Here is a 27,639-nt window from a genome sequence, read left to right as displayed (position 1 = left end):
TAAGGGGGGATATGATAGAGGTCTATAAAATCATAAGTGGCGTGGAGAAAGTGAATAAGGAAAAGTTATTTACTTGTTCCCATAATATAAGAACTAGGGGCCACCAAATGAAATTAATGGGCAGCAGGTTTAAAACAAAAAAAAAAATTCTTCTTCACTCAACGCACAGTCATCCTGTTGAACTCCTTGCCTGAGGAGGTTGTGAAGGCTAGGACTATAACAGGGTTTAAAAGAGAACTGGATAAATTCATGGAGGTTAAGTCCATTAATGGCTATTAGCCAGGATGGGTAAGGAATGGTGTCCCTAGCCTCTGTTTGTCAGAAGGTGGAGATGGATGGCAGGAGAGAGATCACTTGATCATTACCTGTTAGGTTCACTCCCTCTGGGGCACCTGGCATTGGCCACTGTCGGAAGACAGGATACTGGGCTGGATGGACCTTTGGTCTGACCCAGTATGGCCATTCTTACGATGTCACGGTTGTTTTCCTTCCCTTTGCTGTTCTTGCAGCCATACTCATCGCGTCTTATGCCTTCTGATGAACCTCCAGCAGCGATAGATTATAATTTACAATTAGAGTTGGTCAGAAACTCTGACACAACATTTTTCCATTGGAAACCTGCCTGTTTTCCTGCCACCTCACTCAGCTCACAGGCTGCAGGGAACACTAGAGCTTCCAGGGTCTGCAGCTCCAGGGCAGCTCACTATTTGGTGATCTATAGGCATCCAGGCTCCTATGGCAACTGGCTTTCCACTGTTATCTTAACAACAAGATTCTGGTCAGTATCACCATGTTATTCAGTGGTGGGCACAAGCAGATCTGAGGAGATTCTTGTTAATTTCAGTCAAGAGCAGCCAGGGTTTCCTGAGTCCTCGGTTCAGCTGCAGACCATCAGCTAAGCAACCAGGGATTCCAGGAATATATTTTGTTTTGGAAACACCATGCTTTGGTGTTGCCAGAATAAATTATTGCGGGATTTCAGTTCCATGAAAATTTTTGTTTTTTGTTTTTTTTGTCCCAATTCAAAATGAATTTCTTTTCTGAAAACTCAAAAATTTTCATGGAACTAAAATTCAGTTTCCTGGCCAGCTCTGCTTACATTGTAGAGAAATGTGCTGGGGGTGAAAGGGAATGAGAGATGTACCTTACCTGTCCTAATTCTACACATGCACATGTATGCATTTTATTGGCTTACATCCCCTGTAGATACATTTTATTGACAACACATGGGCCTGGTGACGTCTCCTTCCAGCTTTTGACATTTTGCCTGACGTAGTCATCATTCAGGCAAAGGTGCTGGCAATTAGGGGGGAAATGGGAACATACTTTTGAATGCTCCTGTGAGGCAATTGTATGTTTCATTCAGTGAGTGGAAAATAATTTTGTCTGTCTGAAACAAAAGCAATTTTCAAGCCCCCCAAAAAACTCAAGGGCCAATGCAGCAGATGTTCCATGCACAGAGCAGCTGAGAAAGGAAGGACATGGTGAGTGTATGCCATCATAATGGTATTGCAGAGAAAAATAAACATCAGAGAACCCTGACAGTTACAAATGAACACTCTTTCTCATTTGGCCTCCCATGGGGCCCATCCTTCATGGTGCTATGCACCTCCTAAGGTCAGTGGAAGTGGAGATTGCTCTGCACCTCACAAGGAGGGGGACTTGGGAACTTCTGGTGTGGTTGCATAATTCTGGCAGGATTTATCATGTGCTGACCCACTTCATGTTATAACAACTCCATTTGTCGGGATTTTTTCCAAAGCATGTGTTAGGCAGTTATGGATACCATGACCTTTCTCAACTCTCCTGTTACTGGGAAGAGCATCATAGTCTAAGTATAACTAAAGAGTGTTGATTAGTTATGAATTGCCTGGTAAAAAAACACTGGCTGAATGCTGGTATTCTGCCATCTTGATTTACCATAACTTCCATGGCTGTATATTTAGGAGTCCAGAAGGGGAGATGACTCTGGAGCTTGCAGTGAACACTCTGGACACTGAAAAGACATCCTCGTTGCCCAAGATCCTTGCTGCAGTTAATTTTATACAGCGTGAGTGCTTCCAGAAAGCAGAAGCCAGAAGGAAAGTGAGTAATTGTTTTCATATCAACTTCATGCTAGTAGAGCAAGGAATGCTCTGCATTTACTGTACTGTGTTGTCTGCCACTGAAAGAAAATGACAGTTTAAGAAGCATCATGGGAAACAATAAATAACATTCTAAGCCAGACTCTCTGCTGCTGCAATTTACTCCAGCATCATTGAAGTCCATGGAGTGGCTCCAGTTTATACTGGGAAAAAATCTGGCCCTCTATGTAGTATGTACAAGCAGTTGTGCTTACCATACAATTAATATGTATTTTCTGTTTCTCTTCTCCCTTCTCCATTTTTTAAAAATGAGGGACAATTTCATTAATATATATGTTCGGTTACAGTGGAGATGACAGCCTGATAAATACCTAGGTAGAAAGAAAATAGGGTACTTTCATTGTGCCAGTGGAAATCAAAGTGTGCTGTGGTGTTTGGACAGGAGTATACACTGTGGGATAATGTGAAAGAGCAAAATTATCTAAGTGTCTTTCTCATTTAAGTTGAGAAATCAGTTACCCGGTTATTTAGCACTACAATATCTGAGGATTGGGCATATAAATAATAATTTAAAAAAACAAAACCAAAAAAACCCCCACATAACCTGCTGAACCTAGCACAGCAAATTACATATACATACATAGTAAAGTGAATAGTGTGATTCCTCATTTGAGAAGAAAATGATCAATTGTGGTCCACTAATTCCAATATTTTTTTAAAAGATATGTGCCCAGAGTTAGGCTCCTAAATTCATATTAAGGCATTGTCAAGGTTCCTCCCCCACTCTGAACTCTAGGGTACAGATGTGGGGACCTGCATGAAAAACCTCCTAAGCTTATCTTTACCAGCTTAGGTCAAAACTTCCCCAAGGTACAAAATATTCCACCCTTTTGTCCTTGGATTGGCCGCTACCACCACCAAACAAATACTGGTTACTGGGGAAGAGCTGTTTGGACACGTCTTTCCCCCCAAAATACTTCCCCAAAACCTTGCACCCTACTTCCTGGACAAGGTTTGGTAAAAAGCCTCACCAATTTGCCTAGATGACTACAGACCCAGACCCTTGGATCTTAAGAACAATGAACAATCCTCCCAACACTTGCACCCTCCCTTTCCTGGGAAATGTTGGATAAAAAGCCTCACCAATTTGCATAGGTGACCACAGACCCAAACCCCTGGATCTGAGAACAATGAAAAAGCATTCAGTTTTCTTACAAGAAGACTTTTAATAAAAATAGAATTAGAAATAAGAAATCCCCCCTGTAAAATCAGGATGGTAAATACCTTACAGGGTAATTAGATTCAAAACATAGAGAACCCCTCTAGGCAAAAACCTTAAGTTACAAAAAAGATACACAGACAGAAATAGTTATTCTATTCAGCACAATTCTTTTCTCAGCCATTTAAAGAAATCATAATCTAACGCATACCTAGCTAGATTACTTACTAAAAGTTCTAAGGCTTCATTCCTGGTCTATCCCCGGCAAAGACAAAATGTAGACAGACACACAAACCCTTTGTTTCTCTCCCTCCTACCAGCTTTTGAAAGTATCTTGTCTCCTCATTGGTCATTTTGGTCAGGTGCCAGCGAGGTTACCTTTAGCTTCTTAACCCTTTACAGGTGAGAGGAGATTTCCTCTGGCCAGGAGGGATTTTAAAGGGGTTTACCCTTCCCTTTCTATTTATGACAGGCATCTAAATAGTGGCTTCATTTTCAAAACTACTGAGCACCCAGCAGCTCCCAGGAGCGCCTAAATATGAACTTAAAAGCCTCACTTTAGACATGATTGTTAAAAAAGATCTTGGACAAAATGAACATTTAGTAATTACGTGTCCATTTTAGATACCTAAACCAGTACTTGGATGACTAAAACAGGTATTTGTGTGCCTAAATACAAATTTGGCCATCTAAGTTTGATCACCCAAGTTTGAAAACTAAGCCTTTTATGACTGTATTCTGTTTATAGTTGAGGTGATATGGACCTGAGCTGCAAAGTTAAGACCTAGATTTGTACAGTACCTTTTTGGGGTTTAGGAGTAGTGTTTGTGTTGGATTGAGATTCACTTGCTCAGCAGATGGGTCTAACAAATCTTTATTAAGGCAAAACTCTCAGCAAGGGATTGTAGTAAGAATTATACCGGATGATCTCAAATCTTGATAGTGTAGGAAAGCCTAGATTTGGGGAGGTGGTCTTGCTGTTTTTAATAGAATGAAAGCCTGAAAAAATACAAAATCTGGTAAAGCCCACCTTCCTCCTAAATAACCCAAGTGTTTGTACACCCTCCCAAGACATACAAAGTAGAAAGAGTAGTTATACATAGTTCTTGTTACTGCTCAGCATGTAACTTATGAAGTCATTGTGTAGACTATTACATGTGCTGGGTTTGTCTGCTTTGTATATTAATGTTTGTTCGCTCTTACTAGACTTGTAACCATTGGAGTAGCAAATAGATAAGTGACACAGATTTCTTTATTTTAAAGAGCCCTATTAGGTTATTTTACATAAAAGCTGAATTACATAGAAAACTGTGTTAAATAGAAGCATTAACTTACAATATAAGCATTTTTATCTCTGTTGATTGTGAAACCACTTTTGTCATACAGTAAAAATGCTGATCATGGTGAACTGTGGAATGTTCCCCTAACAAATTCTTCTGTCCTTGGATCAGCAGCTGTCTCAGGAATATAGTGTCCCACAGTTGTGGGGGGCAGGGAGAATGTAGACTGTATGCACACCATTCGTTCTAGTCCATGTTTTATGACATCTGGAACCCAGCTACTGAGTATTTTGTGTGATCAGTTTTCACGGTATATTGGATGCTATTGAGTGCTTTATTTTTTACTATGATCTTGTGTAACTGTGAAGGTGTCTGTAGTAACTCCATAGGTAAGGCTGAGTTGAGTTTTGCACTTAAAGCAGAGAATCAACCTTTTTATTATTATAAGAGAAATACAGTGTATCCTCCCCAAAATTACTGCAATTAATACAGAATGAATTTTCTGAGAATTTACAAGTAAATCTGTTAATTTGTTTAGGAATTAAAACTAATTAAAAATGGGTCCTTTAAAGAAAGCAAGTATCTAGTATCAAACTTGTTTTTTCATTTTCCCCCAAAAAACTCAGTGACACAATAACACAACTCTTCAAGCATCCCATCAAGTTAAAATTTGGGGATATTTTTAATGGATGGATGGATGGATGATAAGGAGCAAAGGATCATTTTTCCCTGTTATTCTTTATAACTGAAAGTTTCTCCTGCAGTAGAGGCTGAAAGGTTAAAATGGCCTACAGAGAATACCACGAAGAACCTCCCTCGTTCAAAATGGCTGCTTTCTCCAGTTGGTGTCACTTGGACTGACATTACTGCTGACCTCCACTGGTGGCCATTTTAAGCCCTGGCTGGGATGATTTAATTGGACATTGGTCCTGCTTTGAGCAGGGGGTTGGACTAGATGACCTCCTGAGGTCCCTTCCAACCCTGATATTCTATGATTCTATGATCTTTCTCTCTCTCTCTCATTGTTCTCAATGGTTCTGAGTGTCTCTACCGCCGCACAGCATAGGGGGCCACCATAGGAGTTTTCCGTGAGGACAGCTGTGTCCTCAGTCCCACTGAGAACAAGGGGAGGTGGTAGCCATTTTGTAAGGGGCAGTTCTTTGTGGCAAACTTTCAGTTATGGAAAATAATGGCAAAAAATTGCCATTAATCCTAACCATCTTTTCCAAAGCTGTCCTTTGCACCTGATGTACTCAACTGGTAGGCTGGGAGGAGAGGGAAAAGTAATGCAAGTGCATGCAGGAGTGGGTGGGTGAGATTCTGTGGCCTGCGTTGTGCAGGAGGTCAGACTAGATGATCATAATGGTCCCTTCTGACCTTAGTATCTATGAATCTATAAATGTAAGGGGTGCAGGAGGCAGAAGTAAGCAGGTATGTACAGGATAATGCACAAAGGTGCAGGAGGGAGAGAGAAATTGGATGGATGGAGGTTTGTGGTGCAGGGGGGGGTGTGGAAGAGGCAGGGGCATTTGGAGGATCAGAGGGAGGGGGAAACAGGGTGTACACTCTGGCTGGTTTGCATTGCTCTGGCTAAATAAAGCAGCTGTAAACCTATTTTAACTAGCCCCATATGCTTTGGCTGCTATTTGCTGTTCCAGATTGGGGCAAAGCAGTCAAGAGTGTGTCAAAGAATCTAGTCATAAAAGTTAAAATTACTATCTACATATAAAAAAGGTTGATGTTTTAGATCTTCAAATCACTAGAAATATTACAGGGCAACATTCCCTTTGAATTTCTGGTTTAGGGTTCATGTGTGAATTTTTTTAATTGAAAAATAAACAAGGAAATTCCTGGACCACCTTAACTCTGCCCTGTCACAGACCCTTCAATCTTCTCATATAGTTAAAACTCATAAGCTACATTGAATTTTTTCCAGATTAATACTTATTATTTCCCCCCATTATTCTTCATAACTGAAAGTTTCTCTTTCTGCAGAAATCTTAATTCTGCTCTGAAATGACAACAATGCAAGAGCAATACAATAATGTTTAAAGCTTGTTTGTGTTTGTGACTGCTTGTTCGTGTCTGCTTAGATTAAATGAGTTTTAAAGACACATTTGACTTTTCCCCCTTTTATGGTGTCAGTACAGGGCAGAGTTAAGGTTGATTGGGTGCCCTAAACTGTGCATTACCAAACCATAACGTGTTTGGATTTCCATTAAATTTAATCTCTAAGTGTGAATTTCCTGGGTTTCCTTGGTTTTGAGAATTACAATAGCCTTGTAGTGTAGTCTACCCTAAGTTACTGATATATACTCTCAACCTTAACTCCATTTTAATGTAGTCTTTTTCTGGGAACATGTTATGTTGTTATGTATACTAATCTTATGGATGGATGGATTATTACTTCTTTCATTAAATGCCAGATGTTGAAGGGATTATATGGCTTACTGTGTTGGTTACATGCTACAGAGCATTTTCCTACTTAGGTCTCAGCTCAAATACACTTAGGCTTCTGTTTTTCTGAGTTTATTCATTCCATTTTCTGGGTTTATTTTTAGCAGTTTGAGTTTTATGTAGATGTGAAAAAATCAGCATGTTTCTGGGCTTTCTACTTGTATATATGGTAATAAATAATGCATATTACATTATGTTAGTATATACTTAGGGCTTCGGATTTTAGGTTTTAACTGATAAATACTGATAAAATGCCCCTGATTTTAAAAAAATGTCAGTATTTATCCAATAAACACTGGAAAAACCACCAGAAATGGTTACTTGGATCTAAGGGCTTGTCCTCACAGAGCAGTAATACAGAATACAGGGGTGTGATTTCTCAAGCACACTAACATGTTGTGCATTAATTGGCTTGTATAGATGCTCACCTAAACACTGTGCCCTAAACATTCCTTGCTGTGCTTTAACGTTGTACTCTTTGAAACAGAACAATGTTAAAGCGTACTAGGGAACATTACAAAGAGATTAGTCATTACAGTATATACTACTGTATATACATTATAACATATAATATTAAGTATACATTACTCTTTACAGTTTATACCCAGAGAGAGCCTCAAAACAACCCAGTTTTTGGACATCTACGTAAAACTCACAAATTGCTAAAAATAAATAAAAAAATGAAATTAATAAACCCCAAAAAACCAGAACCTGGTATATACTGTGAAGAATAATCTCTTTGTAATGTGTCGATTATGCTTTTAATGTAGTTCTAATTCAAACAGCACTATATCAAAGCACACTCAGGAACCAGTGTGCACCAGCACACACTAGTGAGCTTTAGAAATCACACCCCCTATAGTCTGCATTACTGCTCTGTGTAGACAAGCCTTAGCTGCAAGTTACCATTTCCAGTGTTTATTAGACAAACACTGATTTTTTATTTTTTTTTTTGGTAGTGGGGGTGTTGATCAGTTAAAAACAAAAATCAGAAACCCTAAATAAAATCTAGGTTAGCAGAGACCAAACCTTGTTCACTTCTTTGGTGGTCTTAATCTACTTCTTGCTGGACCGATGTCTGCATTTTAAAAACTACTGGCATACCTAGCACCCTTATTTTCAGTCTTCGCAGAGAGTCTCCAAAGGGGTTGTGAAGGACGGTCCCAGCAGACCAGAGCTTTAGGAAACTTGTATCGCTGCTGCTTGTGTTGTACTTGTGTGGGTTAACAAAAGAGTTCAGCCCCCGGGTCTGGCAGCTTGACTGTGGGGCCTTTTACCTTTCCCTGGTCCATTCACGCATCCAGGCAGAGTTCTTCTGGATGGTGTCCACTGACTCCTTGGATTCCTTCTTAAAGCAGTGGATGTTGTCTGGGGTTCTCTATTTGGTGTTCCTTTCGGGCTCCCTTGTTTTAACCCTTCCACCTGCACCTGTCCCCATATTTTTATTCTTTGTTCCCTGTAATCTGTTAGGTCCTATGGCCCCTTCTTCATCTGAGAGCATGGCCTTCTGTTGTTTGGTGGATATAAATAGGCCAGTAGCTTTCATGAGCTCTAGAGTCACTGACAATTACAAAAAGAAAGCAGGTAAAAATTTTTAAAGAAAAACAACAAAACTAAGAAACCAATGTCAAAGGGACGTGTCAGTTTTGTAGCAGGAAACAAATAGGCCTTCAGTGTTTATGCTCCACTTATCATGAGAGATGGCTATTTCTCTAGTTCACTCTATGAGAATCAGAGTGTTGAAAGCATAGGGAACCACGTCAGTAGTGTATTAGCAGGAAACTTTACCTTTTAGGCAGCTGAGTCAAAGCAAAGGCAGGCATGCAGAGTTACTTTGCCAGGGCATGAAGATAACAGGAGGCTTTGTTGCATATCATTTCTTCCTGATCTCAGCAGCTGCCAGTTAGATTAAATTCTTTTTATCATACGGCTCCATGCTACCCATAATAGTTATATCACGTTTCTAAGTCTTGTACGTACAACCCTTGCTACACAAGAATGAGTTTGTCCAAAAGACCCGATTACATTATGGGATATTGGATTAAACCATTCCTAATTGTGCTTGACTGCAAGACATACTGAATAAGAAACTTGTTCCTAAAGAAGCCAAAACTCATTTATAACACATCTTGGGATAACTGGGATACTGAGAGTTGCCACAGCATATAATCCCTGAAAAATATTTTATTTCCCTACTGCTGCTGTGGTACAAAATGCTCCTTTTTATTTTGCATTCTTTTTGGGTGAGATCCTCAGTACCTGGTCTTCTAAAAAGAGATTGAAGAGAGATTTCTTCTATAGGTACTGCAGTGACTTAAGAATTGTCTGATTTATTTATTTAATTTATAGGTGTATGTACTCTGAGGCTTTGTTTTGTGTTTTTATTGAGGTCTTGTATAGTGTACTACTGCTAAGAAGTGCCTAATCAGTAACATGGGTTATTTATTATGCCTTCAGCTCATGCAGCAGGGGACAAGAAGGAAAGCTGCAGCCTTTCCAGCAGGCTGGCTAGCATAGGAAAATAATAATTTTGAACTTCTGTAGCATCTTCCATCCACGAAGCTCAAAGCACTTTACAAATATTATTCCATTAAATCTAAGGACAACCTTGAGAGGTGCAGAATTATCATCATCCTCATTTTATAGATGTAGAAATAGATGCACAAAGAGGTTAAATGACTTACCTGAGGTTGCACAAGACTGTGGCGTATCTGGGAACAGAACTTTGCTCTCTTTAATTCCAGCCCCACCCTTTAAACTATGTTACAGCCCTGAGCTGTGGATTTTGACTGTGATTTATACAGAAGCCCTAAGATAATGGGTTCCATAACAAAATTTACAATTAGAGCTGGGCATACTCTTCTATTCGGGGGAGGTGAATAGCACATTTGAAAAATGCAGTTTTGGGGTAACTGAAATCACTCAGGAATCTGGGTCATATTTGATGAATAATTTAGGCTAGATACAAAATAAAGGGGAGGGAAATTTTATAAAGCCAAAAACATTTTCAAAACAAAGTGTTTTGACATTTATTTTCTAAATGACCTATTTGATTTTGAAATGGCATTAGATCCAAACAAAAAAATTTTGGTTTTTCATTTCAATAGGAAAACCTGAAAAAAATTACTTTCCATTCAAAACTAACCAGTTTTTTTCCAGACTTTGCAGTTCCGCCACTGAACTAAAAACTCAGTTATTCACTCAGCTCTAGGTACAGTCATGGCCGATTCACAGCCCTAACTGTTAACTATCAGAGCTTCAAATCATTCAGCCCATTGTTAGACCTAAGCAAATGAAAAAGTGCACAGAAGCTATATTTGAGAAGGCATTTTTTTCCCTGTATGAAAACACTTCTCTTTGGTTTCCTTCCCCAGGTTTATTTACTTGGTGGCATTCCCAAGCTTCTACAGCTTCTGAAAACGCAGAATGAGGATGTTCAGCGTGTGGCATGCGGAGCTTTGAGGAACTTGGTATATGAGGACAATGACAACAAACTAGAAGTGTCTGAGCAGAACGGGATCCCAGTCCTGCTCCATATACTCAGACAAACCAAGGATGTGGAAACTAAAAAGCAGATAACAGGTAATACTTGCAGAGTATTTGTATGCAAGTTTGCAGTGTTCTACATAGTGCACAGGCTTGCTGTAATATATGTGTTTGTTTATTTAGCTGGATGATTGATGAGTCAAACATAACCAGGAGAGGAACAAGGATTTAAAGGGACATTGTCAACTAGTTAGGGCTCCTGTCCTCAACCAAACCCTGAAGTCTTTATTCAAGGCCAGTTTGTTCTCCTAGGGAGTAATAGCCACATAGGGGCCAGGAAACTGCAATTTCCCCTCTCTGATCTTCTTCTGACTCCTTACATTGGAGGGGCTCAGTGGCCTATAACTCTGGAGAAGACAGTTTGGGGACCTTTCAGACTCATGCTGCTCTGAGAAATCCACTAGGGACAGAGGGCTGCTGGCACTGACGCCCTCTATCTCTGCAGCAGCTTTGGGCCCCCTGCAGCTCTGCCCTGACCTCCTGACAGCTTAACTGCAGTTTGTGAGAGAACTTAAGTCACCATTTCACACAGAGAAAAAGATCACTCTGTGAGCACTGCCTGTTGGCTCCACAGCACCCAGTCAAGGGACAAACACTTTCCCCGATACTTCTCTATGACAGTTGTGTACAAACTAGAAAATAAGCAAACAGGGAGCCATGTTAATGTTCTTTAATGCACAAAGGAAAAAATTGTCTGTGTTCTTTCACAAATGGAGAAAGACAAAATGGGGAGACTGAAGGGATTTTATGTTAAGATATTTTTACTCTCAAACAAGAGGAGAGTAAAAATATTGAATTGAAAAGCTATTAAAATGATGGCACTTGAAGATGTCCTTTTTTAAGTGTTTGAAATATTGTGCTTCCCGAGGACTGGAAACGAAGCCTCATGTTATCTGTCTTGGCCTGGCAGAGCAGCCACAGCACCATTAAAATGCATGAGAGTTCCTTACATGCAGCAACTGCAAAATCAGGTCCCTCAGGTCCTTTCATATGCAACACGTTCTCTCTGTGTATAGTGGTGCATTTACGCTGGGAATGTTCACTCTTTCCATCACCATTGGTCCAATCCCAGCGTGAGAAGACATGGTGGTAAAAATGCCTGTGCCATGTGGATACTGGTGAAACCTCATCTGTACTAGCACTTCCCTGTCTCTACTGGAAATACCTCACCCGATGCATCCTAGGACTGTGTTAGCCTTTTTCACGGCTGCATCACATTGGTGGCTCATAGTCATCCTGTGGTCAACCAATACACCCAGTCTTTCTTCTCCTCTGTCACTTCCAACTGATACGTCTCCAAGTTATAGAAATTAACTGCAGATTCTTTTTAGGCAGGGAAGGAAGTTGCAAATTAATTGTAGGAGAAAAGTATGTCTGGTTGGGAGAGTGGACGAGCTGAGAGAAATGCCACCCACCTGCTTCAATGAATGGGGGAACTTGATGAGACCGGTGGCGAGGGGAGCCAGTCTCAGCAGCAAAGGAGGAGACACTCGCTGAGGGACGCTAGGTAGCCCTTCCCCTCCTGGGAGCCTCTGCCACCCATTGGCCAGTGGCGGGGAGGGGACTATTCAACAGCTCCCAGGATTTAACCCGGTGCAGGGGCTATGTAGAGCCTCTTTTGGCTCCATTCCAGCAGCTCCACCGTACCCACCCTGAACTAGGAATGGGAACCCGGCATGACAGCTGCTGACGGTCTAGCCAACTGCCCATTTGGGGGCCAGGAAGGAATTTTTTTCCTCTCATGGGCCAGTTGGCCATGGATCAGAGTGTTGTTTGCCTTCCTCTCAGCACCTTCAAGCTACAGTGGATTAAGTAGGAATGCACTTAGTACCTAACTCGGGTACTTGGGTTGAGTTGTTAATTTGTCGCAGCTTCCAGTCGGGTTCCAGTGCAGTTAAAAGGATAAATGAACGGTTCCTAGAGGTGAAAGACCTGGGATTTTGGTGATGGGCCTTGGGCTCATGTGATAAGATGAGACCTTGTGGCATTTGTGGGCTAGGGTCAGATTTTGTGGCCATCGCGGGCTGAGGTCCCCACTCTGCTGCACTGCACCCTTTGTCCCCCTCGCCACAGGTGCCAGGTTTCTAATCTACCGGGGCGGCCCTGCCCCCTCATCCCCCAAGGCCCCACCCCTGCCCTGTTTCTTCCCACCCCCGCTCCACCCCCAACCCACCACGTTCCACCCCGCCCAGTTTCTCCCCTGAGTATGCTGCGCCCTCCCTCCTCCTCCCCCCAGCACCTCCTGACACCTCAAAACAGCTGATCTGTGGCAAGCAGTAGGTGCTGGGAAGGAGGGGGAGGTGCTAATCAGTGGGGCCCGTTGGCATGCAGGAGCCACTGGGGGGAGGCGGAGGTTCTGGTAGGAGGGCTGCTGGTGGGTGCTCAGCACCCACCATTTTTTTCCTGTGGGTGCTCCAGCCCTGGAGCACCCAGGGAGTCCATGCCTATGCCCTTCGCAGTTTGGAGGGTGCTAGGACTCAGAGAGAGCTGAGTCCTGGGGGGTAGGCTGAGGAGAGTCTACCCCACGTTATGGGTTATATGGTAAGGAACCCTGTAACCCCTGCACTGAAGCCAGTTAAATGCCTGCTTCAGGAGAGTCTGGGTGATGGACAGGTAGCGACCCTCCCATATGCAAAAGTTAAATAAAAGTTGCGGCCTACTGCTTAATTCCATGCATGGGTCTGTCCTCGTTTCACTGCCGTGTCTGCATCAAACAGCATATTTGTTGATTATGTAGAGAGTTCAGCGGGGAACAGAAAGTAGAACACGCAGAACAACAAGAAAAATCAGCTTTTGAAGGTGAACCAGGTAAGCCTGCAGGGGAGTGTCTAACCTATTGATCTTGTTATTGTGCAACATTTATCTAAGAAATTAGAGAAAATTTCTCCTGCAGGCCGGACTACAGCACAGACAGGCCGAGCTGTCATAGAAATAATAATTTAAAAGGAAAACCCTCCCATCTTGCACAAATCAGCTCTCTAAGGGGAGAAAGGTATTCCACTGCTAGCATACTGACAGGTTTCAGAGTGGTATCCATGTTGGTCTGTATCAGCAAAAACAATGAGGAGTCCTTGTGGCACCTTAGAGACTAACACGTTTATTTGGGCATAAGCTTTCGTGGGCTGAAACCCACTTCATCAGATGCATCACTCCATGCATCTGATGAAGTGGGTTTTAGCCCACAAAAGCTTATGCCCAAATAAATGTGTTAGTTTCTAAGGTGCCACAAGGACTCCTCATTGTTTTTACTAGCATACTGTGTAGCATGCTACACAGTATGCTAGTAAAAACAGTATCTGAAGGTAAAGGGCTTGATCCTGCAAACATTTTTTGCATGTGAGTAACTTGATTCATGCCGATAGTCTCAGTGGGATTGCTCACATCGGTAAAATTAAGTGTGTGTGGGAGTGTTTGCAGTATCAGCAACATTTTTAAATAATATTTTGGCAGCTGTGAGTCTTTTGTTCAAGGTGCTTTTATTTTTTTTTCTTGTTTTTATATAACACCTATGTTCCTGTGACAAATTGATGTTGTTTTGTTACATGAATTTTGTTTTACAGAAGCCAATTCACAACATATCTCACTTGGACCCTCCATTTTAATTCCTATTTCCTGCACTGATTTTTGTTTGTTTGTTAGTGTTTCATTTTTCCTAGAAGAAAGTTCTCATAATAAAGAGGTGTGTCAGCATTCCCAAAATTTAAGTGTTTTTTTTCCGCACTGTTGGCAATTATTGAAATTAAAACACATGCTGTATCTAGGCATTATAAAGGAGACCGTATCCATGAGCAGCTGAGAGGAACATCAACCCTGCACTGTGCTGCTTTTTTAAAGGACGAGGTTTATGAAAATCAGAGCAGCAAGCTGGAAAAACAGTCGTTCTCTTTGTAGTTCAGAGCAGCAGTTTACATATTTCACTCAGAACAGTACCTTTAAAATCCTTGGCTTAGTCTGTTAGTTTTTCCCCTACACTGTTCTAACTAGTTAAAACTAGCTATGTAGACTGTGAACGTGCACAGTATACAGCACCTCTTCCAAAGCGTTCCTTTGGCTGGCTGGTTGGCTGGAAGATAACAGAATTCCAGACATTACTATTTTTCACTCCTGTGAGGAATTCTGCTGTTAAATGTGGAAGAAACTTGGTAACAGGAATCTCTCATCTTCGTGTCTGCAATATATGATGGTGATGTGCAAAATATTCTGTAGTGAAGTATTGTTGGTGAGCTAAAATTCCACCCACTGATCAGGTAAATTCCACCCACCATGTTGTTCAGATCCTTTTGTCTTTATCCTTTGACATAGTGCGTATACTATGTTACAGTAGCTCCATGGTGGGGGAAGGGAGCTCTCACTCATTTGATCTGTGTGTTTAATTACATTAAGGAACTCTTTTTAAATGCTAAAATGTATATCATGAGAGAGAGCAAGGAAAGTGAATAAAAAAATGCATCAACTATGAGCAAAAACTCAGAAACATGCAGTCACTTCTGTTACCATTGTAGGCCCCTGGGCACTTCTTACCTGCTTGTGCAGGTACAGTAAATGCCAAATGGAGTTCTTTGATCATTGTTCCACACTAGCTGCCTGTCTCCTGATTTTTGGCATTGCTTTTCATTAATTGGTCACTGCTGTGTAGGGGAGAAGTTCTTCTATACTTGGTTTTAAAGAAAAAAGACAGGGTTGTCTTTAAGGACAAAACCTTAGCTTGCGGACTTCAATTAAAATTGTTTTAAGTCCTTTGTCAGTACTTTCAGAATTAAAAGCTATGGCTTGTAAACACAGTAAGATCAACAATGTAATACTTGTCCAGTAAACCAGTAGTACATGAACTATTAAACATCTGACTTGCTCAGTTAAAATTCCTGTTTAAATTTAAACATATGCATTAAAAAGCATAACTCAGTGGTTCTCAAACTTTTTTTTTTTTCGCAGACCACTTGAAAATTGCTGAGGGTCTCTGTGGACCACGTAATGATCTTTCCAAACATTGTTTGTACCGGTAGCTAACTATTGTAAAGCGCTTTGGATAAAAGCACTATATTAAAAAAAAACTTAATAATAATAAATATTTTTTTGTTCTACAAATAAAAGCACACAACTCATATTTTAAAATCAGCAGTCTTACCTTTCTAATGCAATGGATGTGCCCTTTCTCCCCCACCGTGGCAGCCCCCGAGCTGGGGTGTCTCCCCCACCACAGCAGTCACAGAGCTGAGGCTGGGAAGGAGGGCCACCACCTCACCTTACATGTGCATCTTCGCCAGGGTCCAGGCACCTAATTAGTGGAGCCACACCTGCACGACTCCATTAATTAGGTGGTGGCCCTTCATTCTCTCGTGTGCAGCTGCACAGATGCGCACCTTAGAGGGAACTATCTGTGGACCACCTGAATGGAGCTCGCAGACCGCTGGTGGTCCGTGGACCACAGTTTGAGAACCTCTGCCATAAATCACTGTGCCTTTCCTTCTGTGCATGATGCACTGCCATGCTTCTCAGCCTGCCAACACTGGGAATTCGTAATATCTGTTCCATCATATTGATGCTTTGGATCTAATATAACTGAGGATAGTGGGGATTGAGTCTTCTTTTAAAAGTTATCAAATTTTCACCTCTGATCCAAAGCCCACTGAAGTCAATGTGCATCATTAATTACAGTGGGTTTTGGATTAGACCTTGTAAATTGAGTTCTTGTTGCCATTCTGATTTATTTTGGCTATTGTAGGTTTGCTGTGGAACTTGTCCTCCAATGACCAGCTGAAGACCCTGCTGATCAGAGACACCCTGGAGCCACTGACAGAGACCATTCTTATCCCCTACTCTGGTTGGCCAGATAGAGATTACCCAAAATCGACTATTGTATCTGACCCTGATGTCTTCTACAATGCCACAGGATGCCTGAGGTGAGTTCTCCATCTACAAATACCCTAAATGCTGGGTTGAACACTCTTTTTGAACTTTATATGCTTCCAAGCACAGAGGGGAATGTCTTGTTTTCAGGCTGATGTGTAGGTCAGATTTTGAAATGCCAACCTAGAATGCATTGAACTGAAGAGCTGCTGATCAGTATCAGAAAAACAACTTTATCTATAAAGTTCCTACAACCCTTTCCAAGGAGTGCTGCACAGCTAAAACTTTTCAGTAAAAATGACCAGTAATCAAGGATCCAGGTATGCAAGCCTTATTCGCATTGAAATCAAGGGGAAGGTTCATGTGAGCAGGAACTGTTGCTGTGGCTTGCAGGATTGGGCCCTAAATATACATTATAATATTAAAGGTCTTTGAAAAAAATCCCAGGTGCACCATTACAAAGTCTGAGCAGGGGAGGGGAGAGTCATTTAGTCCAATACAAGGGAAGACAGTCATTTAAAAAAACCCTGAAAAAATACTTTTCCAGTCAGTGTTGTAAAGCGTAGAGGGATGGGTGAAGCTGAGTATCCAACAGGAGTGGTTTTCCAAACCCAGGGGCCGTTGTAGCAAAGTTCTCTCACCTACTGCTCTAAACTGTGGATGGTGAAAGGTAGTGATCATCTCCACAGGGAAGAGATGTCAGAGCACATGTATCTCATCCACAAAAGTACTGCCTCTGACACAGTTGTCACATCACTTGCAAAATCAATACCTGTTTAATTTTGTTCAGTATAATTTATAGGAAGAGTGAAGCTCTCATTCAAATAGTAGCTGTATATTTGGTAGTCTCACAAAAACATGGTCTGCCCCTTTGTTCTCTCCCTCCCATACACACCCTAAATACTTAACATACTCACACACAGCTTGGATATTTGTCAGTACCTCTGGGCAGCCGGGTGGATTTAGGATTGCAATAAATGAAGCATTCTTATTTGAAAAGTAATTTTGCAATGCTCAGTGATGCGGCTGGAGAATAAAAGTTAAACCAGAAAGTTTATTTAGTTATTTTTTTTATTGTGCTAGAATGAAACATTGTTATGGAAAGTACTTACAAATTGTAGTAAGTATCCTCAGTGCATACATACATACAAAGAAACCTGTCTTAAGCATGCAAGTGACTGATATATCGATTCCTTGATTAGAACATGGCCTTCTAATAAAGGTGAAGCAGAGCTGTATTGTGTACATGTATAGCTACTTTGGGGTGCTTTCTTAAGATATTGTCAAACAAGGCAGAAGGCTGCCTGTTCTATTGATTTCACTATCGTGGGGGTATTTTCTGAAATTCTGCGTTCACTGACTACTCACAGGCAAGACTTCAGCAATGTGGTTACCTTTATAATTAATGAAGCTTAGGGTATTGTAAAACAATGGCTTGTGCAGCCTCTGGAGAGGAGGTTCCAGGTACATGAGCAATGCAAGTGCTTCTGTGGTGAGTCTGTGACACTGGGATCAGTCCCATGCAGAATTTGCTCCTCTGCCTTCCCAGCTGTTGTAACAGTGCTGTGAAGCAGCACGGGGAAGGACGTCGGATACACAGCTGCATTATTTATGGTCCTCGAGCTGGCCAAAATATTTCTATTCCATGCTGCTGTACTGCATCTGCTTGAGTGAGACTGGATTCCAGAGGTCCCCAAGCAGCTAGCCCACTGAAAAGAATCACCATAGGTAACAATTTAATTTGTGAACTCAGCTATCAGGCGTTTAGGTTCTGATCCAGTACTAAGTAAAAGAAGTCTTTCCATGGATTTTAAGGAGTCAGGATCATTGAATAACCAAATGAGTAATTTACAAACTATTCACCCAGGAATTGTAAAACAGACACTATTCAGTTATAGTAATTTTATACCAAACACTTACTCACTTACTTACTGATAAGTGTTGTGCCACTGGCTTTTTATTTGTTATTGAGAGCATGGATGAGATGCAAAATTAGTCCATGGAAGCCTAAGGTGTGTCAGAACTGGAGGTTAAAACTGAACAGTCAGTGAACACAGTTGTATTCCCCTCTGTCCTTTCAGTCTACAGCGTATGGTTTTTTTCTTTAAATCTGATATGGGATACACCGAGACACACCTTCGTGGTGGAGACTTTATAGAAATGTTCCTTTGTCTTTAATTGAAAATAATCAGCTTGCAGATGTGTGTTTTGTTAACAAATGCTTTGGCTTTGGCATACAGATCTCCTTTAGTGGAATAGTTGCATATATTTTGCAGAAACCACTGCTGCTGCACTAAAGGTATTGCATAAGCCATTCTCCCTTGTCAAACATCATGGTTTTACAGAAAACATGCAGTCATGGTTATACCAGACACATGTTCAACAATGACAGGTTTCAGAGTAGCAGCTGTGTTAGTCTGTATCTGTAAAAAGAAAAGGAGGACTTGTGGCACCTTAGAGACTAACAAATTTATTTGAGCATAAGCTTTCATGAGCTAAAGCTCACTGATGAAGTGAGCTGTAGCTCGCGAAAGTTTATGCTCTAATAAATTTGTTAGTCTCTAAGGTGCCACAAGTCCTCCTTTTCTTTTTATGTTCAACAATGAAGATTCTGTTCCTGTAGGAACACTGCAAGGCCACAGATATCCTAACTACTAATTAACTTCTGCTCTAAGGAATAATAAACCAATATAAAAGGCAAGACATTTTATTTGAAGGATTATAAAACCAAACTGAGGCAAATATTAACTACTTGGTATAAACTTTTGTGTCCTAGTTAATGTCTACTATGGGGTACTGTACATGCAACTAAAAAAATAATCCTGGCATCTATAACTGTACCAAAGCTTTGTGTATGCAAAGAGGTATGCCTGTTAGTTGTGCCCCTTTACAATGGGCATCTGTCATCTTAGGCTTGATTAGTTATTTGCTTACATATATAGCCCAGAACAGCCACTTCATAGCCAGGTTGCAGAGGCACAGAATTATTCCCAGTTCTGGCCGGGTACTAGTCTTACACAGCTTATTGTGGCAACTTAACAAACCTTGATATTTTGCTTAGTAAAGGATAAAGAATTACAATGTGAACTGTTTTGGATCAAATAAAAATGGACATTGAGCCAAACTCGTCGCTGGGGTAGCTCCACAGAGTTCAGTGGAATTACAAAACCTGTTCACAGAATCAAGAGTTTTGATTAACTTTTTTTCAAAAGTCTTTTTGTTTGCACTCTTCTGCCCTTCCCACTTTTGTGTAATGAAATACCACAAGAAGATGTATTTCTGACCAAAATGAGATCAAGAAGTACTGAGGAACTCACAAATAAGGCTGACCTGTCAGATTGTATAACCCAGTTCTTCGTGGAAAAGATTCTGATAAGATTTAGAATCCTTGCCAAGCCAAGCCTTATAAAATTGTCCATCTTCAATAAAGGATAAAGAGAAATGGTCTTGATTTTTTTTCTCTCACACTTCAACATTGTTGTTGTCCCATAGATTACAGTGGAATTACCCCTGCTGTGTGTCTGTATTAAATATAGGAGAATCTGGCTCAAAGGATCACTGAAATCCAAAACAATGCTACAGAAAAGTCATGCAGTGAAAAACAGGGCACAGAAGGTGCTATGCTGGCAAATAATTTGTTTTAATGTATATACATTGCCAGAATATAAATCTGTAATTAGTCCTTTCTTTTGTAATAACTGATATGTTTGTTGCTCATGTTGTTAAAGTCTGTAGCCTGCAGCCTGTATTGCAGCATGAAAGCTGTGCTTTGAAGTTTAAAAATTATGCGTGGCATATTTCTCGTGTTAAAGGTGAACTGCAAAGCTGCTTTTCAAAAAATTAACACACTCTTCATGATATCTTCATGATACCAAATGAATAGCTGCAGAAGATAAATGCAGGCCAAAAAATAAGTAAGAAAAATGTTTTTAAAAATTGACATTGAAATATTTAAAAATTTATTACTTCTTTACTTACAAGATAAGTCCTAAATTCAAGATTCACCTTCAACAGCTGATAACATTGCAAATAGCTAGAACACTGCAATGAACACAGGAAAATGCTTACCACCTCTGTTCCAGTGTGTATATGATCTTGGTCAATTATTGCAGGAGAAACATAGAAGTCCAATCTTGAGCCCAGGATCAGGCCCATGAGCAGGGGTGGGGAGTGGGCGGAGGATGAAGGTTGAACTGATTTTCATCTATTTTGCTTTGAGTGTTAAAATATTGGCACTGTTTACCCTGAGCAAGTGATATGAGTGATAGTGGGTTGTGATTTTAGAAGAATTTCAAAATCCCTTCCTACTGTGATATTTGTGATTCCCCCTGCAATTGTGTGCTCCCTTTTGCAAATACTGCCAGTTTTAAAGCTGAACATTAGAAAATGATCAGGCATGTTTCAGTGGCTGTCAGACAATGAGCTTCTGACATAATGACATTGTTTGTATCTGAAAGAAACTTTTGCATTGTGTCCTGAACACGCAGAGTAAATCAAAAGAAAGGGTGTGTTGCCTAACAACCAGGCAAATAGATAAAATTGGCTTTATTATTTAATGAGTTAGTCAAAGGAGTGCTGCAGACCTGGCACTGAACCCAGGAAAACTGTTGTGGGTTTTAAAGGTAATGTTGCATGTCTTTCTCTTGATCTGAAAGTACTGCACTCTGCTCTGCTTTGGCTTCATTCATTCCACAGCCTGAAATATTATGGTAGCCACTACACACTGAATATATGGTCTTGGCCAGGGGTTTTCAAACTGGGGGTCGGGACCCCTCAGGGGGTCGCGAGGTTATTACATGGCGGGTCGCGAGCTGTCAGCCTCCACCCCAAACCCGCTTTGCCTCCAGCATTTATAATGGTGTTAAATATATTAAAAAGAGTTTTTAATTTATAAGGGGGGTTGCACTCAGAGGCTTGCTATTTGAAAGGGGTCACCAGTACAAAAGTTTAAGAACGACTGGTCTTGGGTATGTCAGTGCATGGCTGATATGGCTCTGCCTTTAATATAAAAAGCAAAACCCTGTTCTTAGCACAAGACTTCTTGTGTTTCTTTGCTGTACTTTGAACGCGGATGAGAATGTGATCTCCCTTTTGGCATGAAATACCTGTTCAGAAGGGTTCTTCATGAATAACAGGAGATGAATGCCTTGCATTGGACAGAAGATGATTTGTTCTGCCCGAGCTGCTGCAGAAGCAGATTTACACAAACCAGGCGAGAGGCAGAGCTCCTTAACTGCAGAGTGGGAAGGCTGCTTCCTCATCAGAGCTGTGCACTGCCCTTAATAGTCTCTGGAATGTTCATTCCCCCTTCACTGTCCACTTCTCCTTCTCCATACCAATTCATTCTTTGTTTAAAACAACACAGACCTAGGGTGTAAGAGCTAGTGCTCAGCATACCACAGCCGCCAATCTTTCTTATTTCAGCAGAGGAGTCCTGGCTTTTTAAAATCATTCCCGTGGGTCGCTTTATAACTGGAATGTCCCACAGCAAAATGTATCCCACTTCTTTGAAAGGACGGATGGCCTTTTGCTTAAGGAACTGACCTAGGGCTTAGGACATCTGGATTTAGTTCCCAGTTGTGACTCAGAATTCCTGACACGCCTTGGAAGAGTCACTTAGTCTCTCAAAATGTGGTTGTACAGTGCTCAACAGACTGGAGCCTGTAGGTGCTACTGTAATATAAATTAGTAATGATATTACACCTCTTTGACCCCTGTTGCAGCAGGACTTTTTACATTATCTCCATCCTCTGAAGTTTCCTTCCAATTATCCCTATCTTTTCTGGTCTCCCACCCAGCTTCACAACCCATTCATTTCCTCCCTGTTCTTTCCAGCTCAGCAGCCTGCAGCCCAGCACCTTAGTCGGTTACTAAATTCATCCCTGAATTCGCCAGCACACTGCAGCATTGATTCAGTACAGCCTCAGAACAAAAAGCACCACCTGCTGATTCACAACATCCTCTGTCCTCACGGTGCTCCCTGAAGGACTCTCATCCACATTCTGACCTGGCCTGACCCTGCTTAGGGCCAGATGGTCGCAGCCCTTACTTGGTCATGTACAGGGGAGTAAGTCTTCCCTCCACCCTGTTACTCCCCTGCTCAAATTGTGGTAGGGAACGAAAAGAGCTATGGCCATACATGCGCGCACAGCTGGGCACATGGTGGAGAGTAAAGGGAGGGATGAAATAACTTACTTCTCCCTAGATCAGAGGAGGAGTTGTGCCTCTGAATCATAATTTGTTTTCGGTTCTGCTCCTTAGGCAGTGCAGCCATGTGCCAGCCCTGTCCAGCAATTGTAAGGCTGCACTCTAGCCCTTTGTAAGATCTGACAGTATTACATATCCGTGCACTATGGCTGCTGCTGTCAAAAATTCATACATTCGGATGGTTTTTTGTGCAGTGCTTTTAAACTAGTATGCTGTGGCACAGTGCAATTCCATATCAGCTAGTGTGTCTTCGCTGGTAAAGGAAATTCCATACTTCTCATTCATGACATTTTTAGCTCTTATGTGCTAGTGAAACTATTTTTGATATGCACAAGCAAGGCTGTTACACCCACACACACCTCTGTTGACATAACCGTAAACTGACAAAAGGACTTGTTTCAAGTGTGTTGCGTCTGAGGAAAATTAAAATTGCAAAGCAACACCGATGGATGCCATGTGAATAAGCTTGATTTCCAAGTGCATTAATTCTACTCAGTATAATTTCACAAGGGAATGTATGAACTCAGAATTATGCATACTAACAACAAAGCATGACTGAAAAGAAAACTGCAGTTATCGTGTGTCCTTGTTTAAACTGTATGAATACCACCAGAGGCAAAAAAACATGAGAATTGCATTGGCAGCATATAAAACACCACATCTGTTTTACAATGCATAAACAATAGGGAACTTTTAAAGTGGTAGCTCATCAGCTTTATGGCATTAATGAAATTTTAAACTATTGTAATTTGCCACCTGGTTGTGTAAACATTTTTTGATGAATTTATTGTCAGGGATTCATTTAAAGGGAAATTTTGCTACTTTGTTTGTGATGAACTGTGATATCAGACTGCATTTTATATTGTTTTCCAACAAAGAACCTGAAATGTGATGCATTATGCAGGCCCCTCCCCAGCAGAACTGCCTGAGGCCTAAATAGTGAGGCTTAGATTTATGATGCCAGCAGTCTGAAATTCAGATCACGTTACATTTATTTCTATATCTTAAAGTTATTGGCCTCATTGCTCTCTCCATAAATTGGTAGTTCATTCGGGGCTCAGCTTCAAGTGGGAGTTTTTGGTTTTTAAATCACTTTTGTAGTTCATGTTAAGATTTTGTCTCACAAACCACAGATCTTCTGACTGAAAGCTGTCATCTCTGAGGCAGAAGAAATCATGCAGCACAGATTCAGTGGCAGTCTGCGCTGGAATGGGGGAGGGAGGGAAAGATGGCTTTAAGCTGCCTTTCCACTCCTATATTCTGGGACTCTTCAGGAGCCCTCTGGGCTCGACTGACTTAGAGTCCAACTGCCAGTAGGCTTCTATGGGCCATAGAAAGGAGAGACTAGCCAGAGAGTAGTATGCTCTGGCCATGTCCCCTACCTCTCCATTCCCTCGGTAAATTACCTTTGGAGATAGCAGGGGAGGCCAGTGTAAAGTTGCTTTGTCAGCTGTACACCTCTGAGCAAAGCCCCTTACACAGAGGGCATTCCCTGGGGTGGAGACACCTACTTGTTGCCTGTAAGCCCCTTTTATGTAAAGGGGCCTTGAAGCAAACAGGGAATCAGGGCTAGGATCCTATATTGGGACACCAGGTGAGTGTAAATCTCCCCCCACCTCTCTTTCACCTGTGGGAGCAAAGGGGAACTAAAGATTTATAGGTTTCAGAGTAACAGCCGTGTTAGTCTGTATTCGCAAAAAGAAAAGGAGGACTTGTGGCACCTTAGAGACTAACCAATTTATTTGAGCATGAGCTTTCGTGAGCTACAGCTCACTTCATCGGATGCATACTGTGGAAATTGCAGAAGACATTATATACACAGACACCATGAAACAATACCTCCTCCCACCCCACTCTCCTGCTGGTAATAGCTTATCTAAAGTGATCATCAAGTTGGGCCATTTCCAGCACAAATCCAGGTTTTCTCACCCTCCGCCCCCCCCACAGACAAACTCACTCTCTTGCTGGTAATAGCCCATCAAAAGTGACCACTGTCTTCACAATGTGTATGATAATCAAGGTGGGCCATTTCCTGCAGAAATCCAGGTTCTCTCACCCCCTCACCCACCCTCCAAAAACCACACACACAAACTCACTCTCCTGCTGGTAATAGCCTATCCAAAGTGACCACTCTCCTTACAACCTGCATGAAAATCAAAGTGGGCCATTTCCAGCACAAATCCAGGTTTTCTCACTCCCCCACCCCCATACACACAGTGAGAGTGAGTTTGTGTGTGTGGTTTTTGGAGGGGGGGTGGGGGGGTGAGAGAACCTGGATTTCTGCAGGAAATGGCCCACCTTGATTATCATACACATTGTGAAGACAGTGGTCACTTTTGATGGGCTATTACCAGCAAGAGAGTGAGTTTGTCTGTGGGGGGGGCAGAGGGTGAGAGAACCTGGATTTGTGCTGGAAATGGCCCAACTTGATGATCACTTTAGATAAGCTATTACCAGCAGGAGAGTGGGGTGGGAGGAGGTATTGTTTCATGGTGTCTGTGTATATAATGTCTTCTGCAATTTCCACAGTATGCATCCGATGAAGTGAGCTGTAGCTCACGAAAGCTCATGCTCAAATAAATTGGTTAGTCTCTAAGGTGCCACAAGTCCTCCTTTTCTTTTAAAGATTTATAGCTGATGAGGAGAGAGGCCCCAAACTCACCAGGTGGTCGTGGAGATGAGGTGAACAAGGAGGAGGTGCTTGGCCACTGACCAGTCCATCAGTTCTTCATAGCATCGCTGTGGGGACTATAGGGGAGAGAAGGGAGCCTTTCCCAATGGATCTAGCAAAAGTCACCTCTCCTGCTTCCCTTTTGCATGCAGCAGCAAAAGTGGCTCATCTCCTCACTCCAAGAGGTGAGGCAAGATTGCTGCTGTCACTTCCAGCGAAAGCCTACTTCCTGTTCCCTCATGCCACATTCCTATCACTGCTGCTGTAAGGAAGCTCTGGGCTTTTTTCCCTCCTGGACTGAGCTCTCCTTACACTCACAGGAGCTGTGGGCTTCTCTTCAACACTCGCTAAGTTTGGGAAGTTGCTTATGCAGCATAATTAATCTCTGGTTCTCGTTTGCTCACCAAGTGAGGTGAAGGGCAGTCACAAAAAAGGAGGGAAATATACACTTGTTCACTGTCCCAGTACAGGAGCTGGGACAAGGACTCTGATAATGTCTGGGCCACCAAAATAAACCCCAAAAAGAACAGAGCATGACTCCACCACTGCCTCTGGTCTCTGCTTTCAGCCACCTGGAAGTAGAAAGAGAGGCTGGGGAAAGAGGAAATACAATATGGAATTAACTCTGAAAGTGAATTTGAAGAACAAACTGCCAATTGGAGTTCAGCTCCAAAGGAACTACTAATTCCTGGCAACCCTTATGGAAAAGTCCTAATATAATTTGCAGTTTGCATTGCAGTGGCATCTAGACACCAACCAAGTTGGTACCCCTTTGTACAAACACATAGAAATTAGAATATAGTAGGAGTGAAGCCAATAGGGTTCAAGTAATCTATAGAATCCTCTATTAAATTCTATAGGTTTTTTAAATCAGCCTAATAAATTCTGTTGCTGGAATATAGTTCTCTATTAAGTGCTATATGATAGGATTTTTTAAAAAAATCTATAAAAGGCTATTTGAATTTGGCCTCATAACTAAGACTTTAAATTGCAGTGAGCTGAAGAAGTATGAACTTGTTTTATGTCAATTTGTGGAATTGGGGAATAAGTATGTAGAATGCAGGGTATGGAGAAGGGAGTCGTCTTCCATTATTCAACACCTACGTTTTATAACTAATGTACAGAGGTTGCAGAACTTCTTATCACGTGTAACTCTAGATGAGTGATTGTGGTTTGGAGGATTTAATTGGTTGAGATAACTGCCCCAAAGTATGGATGCTTATCCAGACTTGGGGTCTGCCATACTGTGGCAGAAATCTTAAAATAATCCTTCCATTGATATTTTGACACATCCATTTACAGTCCTGAACTGAACTAGAAATCTCAGTGGCACATGGAAATTAAATAATGGAAAAAGTCTATCAAACTTGTTCGAACTTTAAAAAAAGTGTTGGTCCAGCTTCTGGGCGAAGGTTTAATACCTGTCTTATTCTATACAAATAGATTCACCTATCCTTCTACAGTATGTTATATTGTCTGGGAGTACTTCCAGGGTTTTAAGATGGCAACCTTAATTAGCAGAGTCTTTTGTTACCTGATGACTTTTTGATTATCAACATCTGGTGACTCCCAGCAGAGGAGTCAAGTCATGCCCCCACAACCCCATCTTTTCTGCTGTTTAGCCAGTGGGTGGGAGGAAGACAAGGAAGTGACTAATATAAATCTCTTCTCACCTGTGTATTCCTTTCTGGACAGAAACATGAGTTCTGCTGGCCCAGAAGGAAGGAAAAAGATGAGAGAATGTGATGGATTGATTGATTCTCTTGTGTATTACATCCAAGGAACCGCTGCAGACTACAAGCCTGATGACAAGGTATCTCTTCAGAATGAAAGGATTCTGCACCAGAACTAATTGGGAGCGGAAAACAACCAAACCATTCAATTCATAGAGATACGGTAGAACCTGAAAGATACAAACACCAGAGTTCCGGACTTACCGGTCAACTGGACACCCTGTGGAATCGGAAGTAATCAGGCAGCAGCAGAGACGCACACAAACAAACAAAAGCAGATACTTTACTGTCTTGGGGCTTTAGCCCTGGGGCTCAGGGCTTCAGCTGGGGAGAGGGAGGTTAGGGCTGCAGCTCCAGGGTGGTGAGGAGGTCAGGGTTCTGGGCAGGTGTGACATTCCCCTCTGGTGTTATCTGGACCAGTGATCTGCTAGGTCACTCCAATCCTTGACTCTGGGAGCCAGCCTTACCTGGTTCTGCTGTGAGAACCCCCACTCCTGGGCTGTTCACGCACAGTCTCTGGCATGTAAGTTGCCCCTTAGATTGTGTAACCGAATGATACTTGCCAATATCTCCAGTCCAAGACACACGCTAGGAA

At 41.7% G+C, this 27,639-nt stretch overlaps 1 protein-coding gene across 1 annotated transcript in view; it reads left to right on the top strand.

Annotated features, from left to right (window-relative positions):
• The window catches only part of PKP2 (plakophilin 2), a 55,615-nt gene that overhangs the window by 15,975 nt on the left and 12,001 nt on the right, over nt 1–27,639 (top strand). Inside the window, exons 4-7 of the mRNA XM_074939756.1 lie at nt 1,947–2,085; nt 10,415–10,622; nt 16,309–16,486; nt 27,007–27,124. Of these exons, the coding sequence (XP_074795857.1) occupies nt 1,947–2,085; nt 10,415–10,622; nt 16,309–16,486; nt 27,007–27,124 (643 nt within the window). The remainder of the gene's footprint in view (nt 1–1,946; nt 2,086–10,414; nt 10,623–16,308; nt 16,487–27,006; nt 27,125–27,639) is intronic.

The sequence above is a fragment of the Natator depressus genome, chromosome 1 (genome assembly GCF_965152275.1).
Source record: "Natator depressus isolate rNatDep1 chromosome 1, rNatDep2.hap1, whole genome shotgun sequence".
Taxonomy (NCBI): Eukaryota; Metazoa; Chordata; order Testudines; family Cheloniidae; genus Natator; species Natator depressus.
The sequence above is the reverse complement of the archived record's forward strand: the minus strand, read 5'-3'. Positions and strand labels throughout refer to the sequence as shown.